A 10,829-nucleotide genomic window follows, 5' to 3' on the forward strand; every position below is an offset into this window, starting at 1 on the left:
GCCTCCCTCGAGCGCTGCCCGACGCCGTCTGCAAAGCCCCTCGGCAACCTCGACTTCACTGCGAGGCTCCTGCCCCGCACGGGGCACCTACTAGGTGCCGCGCACCGTTCCAGATGCTGTACGCGTGGCCTCTCAATCCAACCTCATTCTCCCAACTGGTCGACAGAGGCGCACAGCGGCCACTGCCTTAGCCAGGACAGCCAAGCTCGGAACTTCGGAGGAGGAAACTACAACCCAAGAGGGAAATCCGTCTAGAGCCAGAGGCCGCCTGCCGTGGAAGAGTGAGGGGACACTGAGACGGGGCGGGGGGTGGGAGGAGGGCTGGCCCTCTAGGAATCCTTCTGACCGACAGCCCGAGGGGCCCACCAGAGGCGGCGCCTCCCGGCACCACCGCACCCCCACCCCGGCCCCGCCTCCCCTCTCGCCTTTCCCTCCCTTCGCCTCCTCCTCTGCTCGCCCGGCTGCCACGTTCTGGTGTTATGTAATCCTAGCAGAGAAGCCCGAGCGGATACCCACGGGGCTGGGGCCCGGGATGGATGGGTCCAGGTTTGCTGGGCGTCCTGCTCTCTCGCCTTCCTCTCAGCCCTTTTGCCTCAATTCTCCTCCCCCGGCCCGCACCTCGCAGCCTCGGGTCTCCCGGCTGCGGGAATACCCGCATCCTTGGATTCCAGAGCGCAGGACCCTGCTCACTCCCCCCTCGAAGACCCTATTGACTCTCCCACGCCAGGGCCGCCTTCCCAGAAGGAAGGAATGCGTCCGCTGTGCGCCTCTGGCCCTTGCAAGGAGCCCGCAGAGAGAGACTGCTATGCCCACGGGGAAGGGATGCCCAGAGGTGGCCAGGAATCTAACGGAGGACGAAGGGCCCCGAGCAAATATTTTTGGCAGGGCCACTACCTATCTAAGCAGTTCGAATCGCCCTAAGGCAGCGTCTCAGCACCGTTCTGGTGGCTCTATCTGCAGGATCTCTGGAAGGAAATACCGTCCCGCATTCCTGGAACTGAGGACACCACCAGCCCAGTCCACTTCATATAGGGGAGTCCTGGAGCTCCCCAGGCATCTGGTCCACCCACGCGCGCCGGGTAGGCGCCCTGTTGGGGACGGCCAGAGCATCCCCAGGTGTCAGACCGGTGGAGTCAAACCGGACCTGGGTTCAGCAAACTCGGTACAGTACTTGAGTTCTGGCTAGGAAAGAATTCAGAGCCAAGACTCAAACTGTAAGAGAACATGTATTTGGGAAATCACAGAGGTAGGAGAAGTAATTCATAGAAGAGATGGGCTTAGGAAATAAGTTATAGAGGTAAAGGAAGAGCCCTTGGGGCTAAGAAGTGAGGAAGGTAAAGGGGCGTGGCCTGGAGGAGTGGGGAGGAGAAATGGGGGGGGGGGGAGGTCCCAGGGAAAGATCTCAATAGAATATTCAGCTGCTTTCCACGTGTGTCCTTTCAGGGTCCGGGTCTCCACGGATTGATTGGTTGTCTGGGCAGGGGTCATTCTTTATTCAGGGCAGCTGGTTCTGAGGTCAGCGGTGGTGCGGCCTTGCTTGTCTGGTTTTGCTGCTTTTCTGGGCCTGAAGCTGAAATACAACTTAGAGACCTAGATGTCATCTCTAAGGAGAAAAAGTCACCTGACGACGAGGTCCCACACTACAATTATCCTTTGCTAGGCACCCAGGGCGTCCTGCCCCGGTAACCTTCTGTACCTGGCCCCTCAGCTTTGCTCTGCTCATGTGTGTCTAACTACCAGCCACAGCCCGAAAGGGAGTAACCTGGACAGGACCCACCCTCCAGTGCCCTGCCTGGATGGCACTGCCAAGGCCCCAGACACCAGAGGGGCACTTAGGAAAACTCAAGGTAGGTGCACCAAGCCAAGGCTCCTTGAAGTGCAACCAGGTCAGAGGCAGAAGGACGGGGGTCAGAGGCAGAAGGATGGTACTACAGGCCAAGGCTGGGTGGAAGTGGGGGTGGGAGATGGAAGGCCCGGACAGGCTCCTATAGAGAAGCAGATCTGAACAAAGCCCAGTCTGTCCACTTTCCTGCCTCTGGCACCCACCCCCTCCAAGTTGGTCCCCACACAGCAGCCAAATCCTGTCAAGTTCCTCCTGGCTTAAGTCCCAACTGGGCTCACCTGCAAGGCCCTTCATGACAAGGTTCTGGACCCACACCTTTCCCACTTCATCTCCCCATGCTCACCCCAGCTCACATCCCACCAAACACACAGGCTTTCCAGCTATTTCTCCAATGCACCAGCCCATCCAGCCATGGGGTCTTTGAATTATCTCACCTCCTTATTCAGATTTGCATCCTCATCATCCAGATGGCCTTTCAGTGTCACCTGCCTCCTAGCGCCTTCCCTGACCATTCCGATGGAATAAGCTTCCTCCTCTACACACACACTCTATGCTCTCACCCTTTTTTATTACGTTGTCTTCAAGGCACTCGACATGACTGAGCTTATCTTGTTTAATTTGTTATATGTTCACTGTTAGGTCTTTCCTCCCTGTAGCAGGAGGTAAGCAACCCTCCAAGAAAGCCTTTTTTTTTTTTTTAATCCTCACTCAAGGATATTTTTTCTATTGGTTTTTAGAGAGAGTGGAAGGGAGAGGGAGAGACAGAGAGAGAAACATCAATGTGAGAGAGACCCATCGATTGGTTGCCTCCCACACACGCCCTGACCAGGGCCCGGAATTGAGCCTGCAACCATGGTACATGCCCTTGACTGGAATCGAACTTGGGACCCTTAAGTCTGCGGGCAGACACTCTATCCACTGAGCCAAACTGGCAAGGGTCAAGAAAGTCTTTTGCACCCAAATGTTCACTGCACCTCAGGGCCTAGAAAAGTGTCTGGTCCCTAGTTAGTGATCAAAAAGTGTTTGTATCATATATTCAAGGTTAGAGAGAAACAAGAAAAGCTGGAGGGTCTGGCTGGTGTGACTCAGTGGTTGAGCATGGACTCAGGAACCAAGAGGTCGCTGGTTTGATTCCCATCAGGGCACATGCCTGGTGGAGGGCGTGCAAGAGGCAGCCAGTCAATGACTTCCTCTCTCATCGATGTTTCTATCTCTCTATCCCTCTTCCTTATTCCCTAAAAATCAATAAAAATAAGAAGAAGAGCAGAAGGGAAGTTGACCCTTCCCAACAGTACCAGGTTTTGTGGGACAGGAGATGTCAGGCCATGAACCGGGACACCTGCCCCCACAAAGGGACTGGCAGGATAGGGCATGCTGGCCACTTCCCACCATCCCCTTAGCTGCTGGGATTCATGCCTTTTGTGTCCCGTATACTTACTTCTTCTTACCCCTCTTACCCCCTTGTGCCCCTTGTCTCTCTGCCTTGTCTATTGCGACCTTTAGGGCCCCTTTACATCCCTCTAAGCCTCAACACCTTCTCATGCCCCTTTATAACTTCATCCCCTTACACTCCACTGTGTTCCCAGCCAGGCTACTTACCGCCTTTGGCCCTTGCCACTGGGTCTCTGGGGCTGCAAAGCCACCAAGCCTGGAAGCAGCTTCTGGAGGTAGCAGCTCCTAGGCGACAGTGGCAGGTTTGCACCCAAGTGAAACTGGACTCCCCAAATCAAGGCCGTTACTGCCTGTCACTACTGAGCCAATAAGCAGAGACAAGGCTGAACCATTTAGGAGTGTTGATTTCAAATTGCCAGCAATACGGAATGAGCAGCAGGCTTCATGCCCTAGAAATTTAAAAAGCGCTCCCTCCTTTCTTCTGCCAGCTGGCTGATTATATAGGGGTGAGGGGAAAGAGCTCTGTGCGGCTGGGAGGGCAGCAGGGTCGAGGGAGCTTTAGGGTCTGCAGTCTGTGTGTGCCCTCAGGAGCTGGAAGTCCGATAACAAGGTGGCTACAGCTCAGCCCGTTCCTGGGACCAGAGAATGGTCAGCATTCCTGAGGCAAACTCCCGGAGGGGGCCAGGGTCCCGGCACAGCAGCCAAGTTAAAGCATGTCCTGTCCTCAGTTTGCTCTCAAAATGTATTTTCTTTTCTGAATAATGGACCCATCTGGGCTTCCTTAAGGCCACCTTATTTTTGCAGCCCTGTTTTTTCTTCTTGCAACACATCCTCCAGTTCCCCAGGGTCTGTCAGAAACCCTCTTGGCTTTGGTTAGTAGGTGAATAATCTTTAAACAACTGTGGTTCTATTCCGATTTAGTGCCCTTCCTCCCATCACAAGTACTTGCGCAGCCAGATCACTAGCCCCAGGAGCCAGGGAGAGAATCTTTCGTAGCCTCACAAGGGCAAGGCTACTTTACAAGCACAACGGAGCCAGACTGGGTGGGGACACCTGCCTAAAGGGATCCTGGTTCAAGGGATGGGCTGGGAATTGCCTGCCAGCATTGCCTGCCGTGTGGTCGGGTGGCTGGACGTGGAGAGGATAAATGACTTGGAGCCACACTGGTTTAATTTCACATCCGGTTTCTGCTGTTTACTTGTTCAGGTATCCTTGAATAGTAATTTCACCTCTTTGAGCCACAGGTTTCCTCATCTGTAAAATGGGAATGATAATATTTTCTTCCCAGCGCCGTGATGATAAAGTGAGATAGTAGGTGGTTCTAGGAACCCTGACGTTAACCAGATGAATTAAAGATGGAGAAAACAGCTTAACACAGCCTCCTTGCTCCCACACACATGGATGGAATAAAACAATATTAAGAAAAGAAAGGAGGTTACATATTTGGCTGCACAAATAGAAAAGTAGCGAAACCTACTGCCTACTTGTGTCTCCTAATCTCCTGTCCTGGTGCTGAGGAGAACTCACTGCCCACTAGGTAGCCCCCAACCCCATGGTGCACGGGAGCATTAATGGGGACTCCCGTGGCACCTGGCTGCACAAGAGGCACTTTCCCACATGCCCATCCTTCCCTCACCACCACCTCCCCAGCTCTCTCTTTCATACATCAATGTCTTGGAGAGCCTTGCTCCTCAAAGTGTGGCCAAGGACCAACAGCATCAGCATCTCCTGGGAGCCTCTTAGAAATGCAGAATCCCTCCCCAGACCTAGGGATCAGAACTTGCATTTTAACAGGACTCAGCCCCAGGAGAGTCATGTGCATATTAAAGGCTGAGAAGCCCTAGGTGGAGGTTTAGGGCACCTGCCCTTAAAATGCATGAGATTCACAACTTCCTGAGTTTGATGTTGCCACTGAAAATGTTAACTCAAGACGCAAGAATACATCCACATAACATTAGGAAATCAGTGTCATTCATCGTGGGAGGTTGTACTCTCGACCTCCACAATGTGACCTATATTAATTTTTCTTTTTTTTAACAAAATTATTTTTATCAAAATGATTTATAATAGTTTTAGAGGCAACTCACATTTAGGCTTCTAATAGAAGACGTTTTTATGCTTCTCCATTCCCAAGTCAACCACTTTAAATTCTGTTATTTTTCCTCGTATTGACCTCTATGCTTCTATTGCTATTTCTTGATTTTTCTATGGTTAGATGTTATCTGTGGGTTTCTTGTTATGGAATTAATCTCACTTTCCTCCCACCCTCCCACCCATACACATCCAAATACATAAACATACATTTCCCCTCCTTCCATTTTCCCAAAAGCCAAATCACTGGAGTCAATATGCAGAGCTTATGTTATGACTATGTAAATGTTATTGTTCAACCTTTTGTGTTCCGTGGAGTTATTAATTACTTTGTTTTATCATTTGCTTGGTTTTCTAGGTACCAATTGTAAATTCCATCCCAATGTTTCCAACAGAACTGAACATTTATTTTGAATATGTCCAAAACCAGATAATTTCATTTTCTTCTGCAAACATCCCTCTTTGAACATCTATCTTTTGATTCCAGACTGGGTTCTTTCTTTCTTCCTTTTTAAATAGTTTATTGATTTTTAGAGAGAGAGGAAGGGAGAAGAAAGAAAAATTGATGTGAGAGTGCAATATGGATCAGCTGCCTCCTGCACGCCCCCTACCTGGGACCCAGCCCACAACTGAGTCATGTGCTATCAGCTATCCTGAGGATTGAGCCCACAACTCGGGCATGTTCCTTTGACCAGAATCAAGTGGTCAACACATGGGATGAAGCCCAGCCAATTGAGCCACATCGGCCAGGGTGCTTCCTTTCTCTACCTGGGAGCACAGCTGACATACCAGGCCTTGCTCATCATTCTTCTTCTGTGTTTAGCCTCATTTATTTATTTTTATTTTTTTGTTAATCCTCACCTAAGGATATTTTTTCCATTGTTTTTTTTTGTTTGTTTGTTTGTTTTAGAGAGAGAGTGGAAAGGAGGGAGGTGGGGAGGGGGTAAAAGAGAGAGAGAGAGAAAGAAACATTGATGTGAGAGAGACACATAGATTGATTGCCTCCCGCACATGCCCTGACCTGTTCAGGGATGAACTTGCCACCCAGGTACATGCCCTTGACTGGGAATGGAACCCGAGACCCTTGGTATGCAGGCCAATGCTCTAACCACTTAGCAGCGCCAGCCAGGGTTTAGCCTCATTTCTTAAAATTCCATACTATCCTCTTTCTAGTTTAATTCCTGTTTTTCTGAAGTACACACTCTAGTAACTTTCTAAGAAAAAGTGTATGCAAAATCAAATTGCCGAGACCTTGTATGGCTTTAAATGTCTTTATTCTGCTTTCACACTTGAAATCATATGAACAGATATATGTTTCTAGGTTGAAAATCATTTTCCCTTGAAATTTTGTGGATATTGCTTTATTGCCCTGGGAAGAGCCATACCAAAGGCAATCACCAAATGGTCCCGAGGGCTGGTGGCATTGGCTCCATGGATTGTTGAGCTCATCGCCATCAAAGATGTCAAGGCCACCACCCTTGAGTCTTTGGACAGTGCCCGCTGGAGGCAAATATGCAGCCTGATTCTCTGTCTCCTCCTCTCCTAGGGGCTGTATGGCCACTGTTCCCCTTACCCTGCTCCCTTCAGTTTTCCTTCAAAGTATACTATGTGGACAAAATTAAGTTATCTCAATTACAACCTATTTCCATTCTTGCCTCTCGGGTCACTAAACTAGGATGTGTTGGAACCATCAGGCAATTACACATCATCAATGGAAGTAGGTTTCTTTCCTAAGTGACCAATCCCTTTATTACGTGTCCATTTTCCTTAATTGCATTCTCAGAGAGTGACTCTAACGTCCAGTTTGGGTGTTACTATGTTGTAGCCCTCTATGCCATTTCTGGAATCCCAGTATCCCGAACACCTACACACCATAGCACTTACATGCTTAACAGCTGCCTCTTGTCCCACTCCCATGTCGCAAGGAGAGCCCAGCCTTGGAAAGCCTCTGGTTCCTTCCTGACAGAGTCTCTGCCTTCCAGGGCTGCAGTCCTGAAAAATCCCCCACAAGACCCACAGGCATCACCCTGCTCTCAGGGCAGAGAGCAGTGGACGGGAAGATTGAATGACTTGTCCCTGGACACAGCTCCGAGCACCTGCAGGAGAAAGAAAGCAGCCCCTTCCCTTTGGTCAGCCACGCATGTAGTGATGGGGTTAGAGTGCCTTCTTGGCAGCTCAGATCCCCATGGGAGGGCCCTAGGGCAGAGAGATAGCAGAAGCACGAGGGCGAGGGCGAGTCCTAGTTCTCAGAAAGAACTGACCTCTGGCTGAGCCCCGCCTGAGCCACCAGCTGCTTGTGAGGCCAGAACCAGCAGCAGCCCCTCCCTACCACAGAGCCCCACCTGGCGAGAGGTCACAATGTCCCAGCTGCCCAGTCCCAGAATGGCAGACCGAAGTGGCAGGAGGTGAGGAGGATTGGTGGGTGGGTGAGTGGGTGGGTGGGGAGGGGGAGATTCCCAAGGAGCCCAATGCCCCACTCCCTGAGCTCATCCTTGCTTGTCTATCTGCCACCCCCTCCCACACACTTCCATCACTACCTCCAGGGCAGCCCCTTCCTAAACCTCCCCCTCCCTCCATGACCCAGCTCTGTTACCCAGGCCTGAAGTCCTTGCTTATCCTATCCCTGTCTCTCCCAGGGGCCTGGGTGCTGGGGAGGGATTGGGTAGTTCAATGGGTCCATGTGTGTTCTTCTGGGGCCCTAGCCCCGCCCAGCTCCTGGACAGTGTCCTAGGGCTGGGAGCACTGGGGTTGACAATTCGGGCAGTCTTTTCCATGGCTGGCCCAGCCTTGCTGCTGCTGCTGCTGCTGGTCAGCTTCCTGGCCTTCGACCTGCTCCACAGGTAAATGGGCAGCAGCCTGGCAGGTGGGCAGGTGCAGGCAAGCAAGCAAGTGGTCAGCCTCCCGAATCCCAGCTGCTACCCTCTCTCTCCACAGGCCCACAAGTCCCACCCGGCCACAGCACACGCTTCTCACAGGGGGCCAAAGCCAAGGGGCTGGTGAGGGCCCAAGACAGCAGGAGGCTCTACTCCTGCAGACAGTGGCCATCACAGGACGACTCAGCCTCCAGGAGGCTCTCCTCCTACTGCTCCTGGGCCTGGAGCTGCTCTTGGGAGCCCAAGGCATGCCCTTGGCCCTGCTTGGCCTGGCTTTCTGCCTCTATCCTTGGGCCTGACTGCCCTCCAGAAATACACTGGCCATGCTGCTTCCCCAGGCTTCCTTTCCTCCATTCTGGGCTGGGCAGGTGGGAGGGTACACCTTTGTCCCCAGCCTGACCATCAGCAGACCTCCAGCAATGATAGAAGGTGAGATGAGGTAAGGGACAGGGAGCCCAGGGCAGGATGTGACAGCCATCTCAGAACCTCCAGGTTGCGGCTGGCCATTCTGGCCGCCTCTGTGGTTCTAAAGAATGAAGGCCCAGAGAAAGACTTGGGAGAGAGCAGAGTGGGACTCATTATTAGCCAGTAGGGAAGGGACGGGGATCCAAGAGGGCTTTCCACAGGAAAGCATGAGGAAGTACATCTGTGGGCTCCCAGACCTCCCTGCTAGCCTAGAGGGTCCACAGAGAGAGGCCCAGGTGAGGCTCACGCCCTGGAATGGCTCCTTTCTTGGCTGGACCCCACCCCAATCCGGGTCACAATGGGGGTCCTCTAGGGAGGGGGTGGGGGAGGGAGAGTGAAAGAGGGGCTCAACTCTGGCTGCCAGGCCATCCTGGGCGCTGCAGGCAGCACCATGACTTAGGGACCACTGCCCAGAGGTAAGACCCAGACTCCAGCTCAAAGCCCCACCCCACCCACACTGGTGCCCCCCTGACCCCTGCACCCCCGGCACCTCCAGGGCTACTCCTGCAGCTGGCCTAGCCTCTCCCCAGGTGCACCAGCTGTGATGCAACAGCCTCCAGTGGAGACGGATGCCATCGGGGCCGGTGAGGGGCCGCAGCGGGCGCTGCCCTGGTCGGCCTGGGTCACGCGGCAGGATTGGGTGCGCTGGTGCCTGTGCCATGTGCCCCAGAGCTGGACCCACTGGTGGACCACATCGAGCTGGCGGCAGCCGCTGCAGCGTATGCTGTGGAACCTGGAGGGGATCCTCTACCTGCTGCTGGCCCTGATGCTGTGCCACGCGCTCTTCACCACCGGCTCCCACCTGCTGAGCTCCCTGTGGCCTGTGGCGGCCGCCGCGTGGCGCCATCTGCTGCCCGCCGTCCTGCTGCTGATGCTCAGTGCCCTCCCGGCCCTGCTCTTCACCGCCTCCTTCCTGCTGCTGTTCTCTACGCTGCTGAGTCTTGTGGGCCTCCTCACCTCCATGTCTCACCCAGGCTACGCTCAGGACCTGGACCAATAGAAGGGCAACCCATCCCGCTGCCTGTGTCTGTTAGCCCGGGCCTAAGGCCTGAGGCCCCGAGGGAGGGGAGGGCAGTGAGACTAGAGCCTTCCTGCTGCAACAGGCCCAGAGCCCCAGTCCCCAGCACAGGTTGTGGCATGGGTGATGTTGCTGGAGCTGGCAAGGTAGACTGGCCTGACCCTGGGCACCTCCCTCAAGCTGATGCTGCAGGTACTTGGTGTGGGGGACCAGGGGCTTTGAGGAGAGGGGATAGGGCAGAAGGCTTAGCGAGGGGCAGAGCTTGGCCAAGCCACCAAGAGCTCCCATGTGGGTGTGGTGACACCACTGGGGCGCCCTTACAAACTGGCAACATCTTTTTTCTTGCAGCTGCCTCAGCTTCAGACTCATTGAGAACTTCTACCTGGGTACCCCTGGACTTGCCATTCCTCCCACCAACCCTCTTTTTCCACTTCCCCAAGCTCTAGGAAGGGCCCACTGACAGAAGCCTCGCTAGATTAGGGCTGGCCACAAGCCCCATGAGACTTCAACTAACTCACCTCCCAGGCCTGCCTGCCCAGACATTCCCCCGCTCCCTAGATACCTGAGCTCCTGCCTCAGTCCACATCCCCAAGTCTGGGAAATGGGCTGAATTGGGTAGTAAGGTTCCCAGAGAGTACCCACTCCTTAAGTCTCCTGAGATCTGTTCTGGAAAAACAAACAAGTCCCATTTCACCCACCTACACATGGGGCCTTGGCCAATAAATTCTTTTGAGCTTGTGCTAAGTGCGTCAACAGCAATACCTATGTATGAAGTGCTTTGTAAAGTCCAGGAAACAATAAGATACTATATTGAACTCTTGAGAACATTCTGTAGACTCAAAAAGGTCTTTTGAGCCCTAAGGCCATAGAAAGAGCAAGACGCTTCCCTGGGCCTTTGGGGAAATGTTCCGCCATGAGTAGAATTACAGTGGTAAACAGAGGATGGATGGGCATGGACAAGATGTAAATATGTCATGTGTCATGAAATCTCAAAATCTGCAGATGTCGAACTCTCCTGATTGTGAAATGCTTGGGCTGGGGCTTAGTGCCAGGAGATGCTTGCACAGCTATGTGAGTGGGAAAAGCATAGCCCATGGTTTCCAAAATGGACCCAGCTGCTCACAGCACCAGGCGGGTCGTGAAAGGT

At 53.2% G+C, this 10,829-nt stretch overlaps 2 protein-coding genes across 2 annotated transcripts; both read left to right on the forward strand.

Annotated features, from left to right (window-relative positions):
- The first annotated feature begins 7,708 nt into the window (after positions 1-7,708).
- On the forward strand, positions 7,709-8,498 carry LOC102762712 (chromosome unknown open reading frame, human C20orf141). The gene is made up of 3 exons (XM_015560215.1): positions 7,709-7,721; positions 7,911-8,166; positions 8,261-8,498. The coding sequence occupies exons 1-3, from the start codon at positions 7,709-7,711 to the stop codon at positions 8,496-8,498; spliced, it is 507 nt and encodes a 168-aa protein (XP_015415701.1).
- Positions 8,499-9,016: 518 nt separating this feature from the next.
- Positions 9,017-9,675, forward strand: TMEM239 (transmembrane protein 239). The gene is made up of 2 exons (XM_006758023.1): positions 9,017-9,080; positions 9,195-9,675. Exon 2 carries the CDS (start codon positions 9,209-9,211, stop codon positions 9,662-9,664), a length of 456 nt encoding a protein of 151 aa, XP_006758086.1. The 5' UTR covers positions 9,017-9,080; positions 9,195-9,208; the 3' UTR covers positions 9,665-9,675.
- Positions 9,676-10,829: the final 1,154 nt, after the last annotated feature.

This window comes from Myotis davidii, unplaced genomic scaffold (assembly GCF_000327345.1).
Source record: "Myotis davidii unplaced genomic scaffold, ASM32734v1 scaffold32, whole genome shotgun sequence".
NCBI classification, from domain to species: Eukaryota; Metazoa; Chordata; class Mammalia; order Chiroptera; family Vespertilionidae; genus Myotis; species Myotis davidii.

Bases quoted from the DNA above. Each gene is read 5' to 3' on its own strand.
- LOC102762712 (XM_015560215.1), top strand. The intron at 8,167-8,260 runs GTAAATGGGCAG...CTCTCTCCACAG, and splicing joins GCCTTCGACCTGCTCCACAG to GCCCACAAGTCCCACCCGGC.
- TMEM239 (XM_006758023.1), top strand. From the start codon at position 9,209: ATGCAACAGCCTCCAGTGGAGACGGATGCCATCGGGGCCGGTGAGGGG.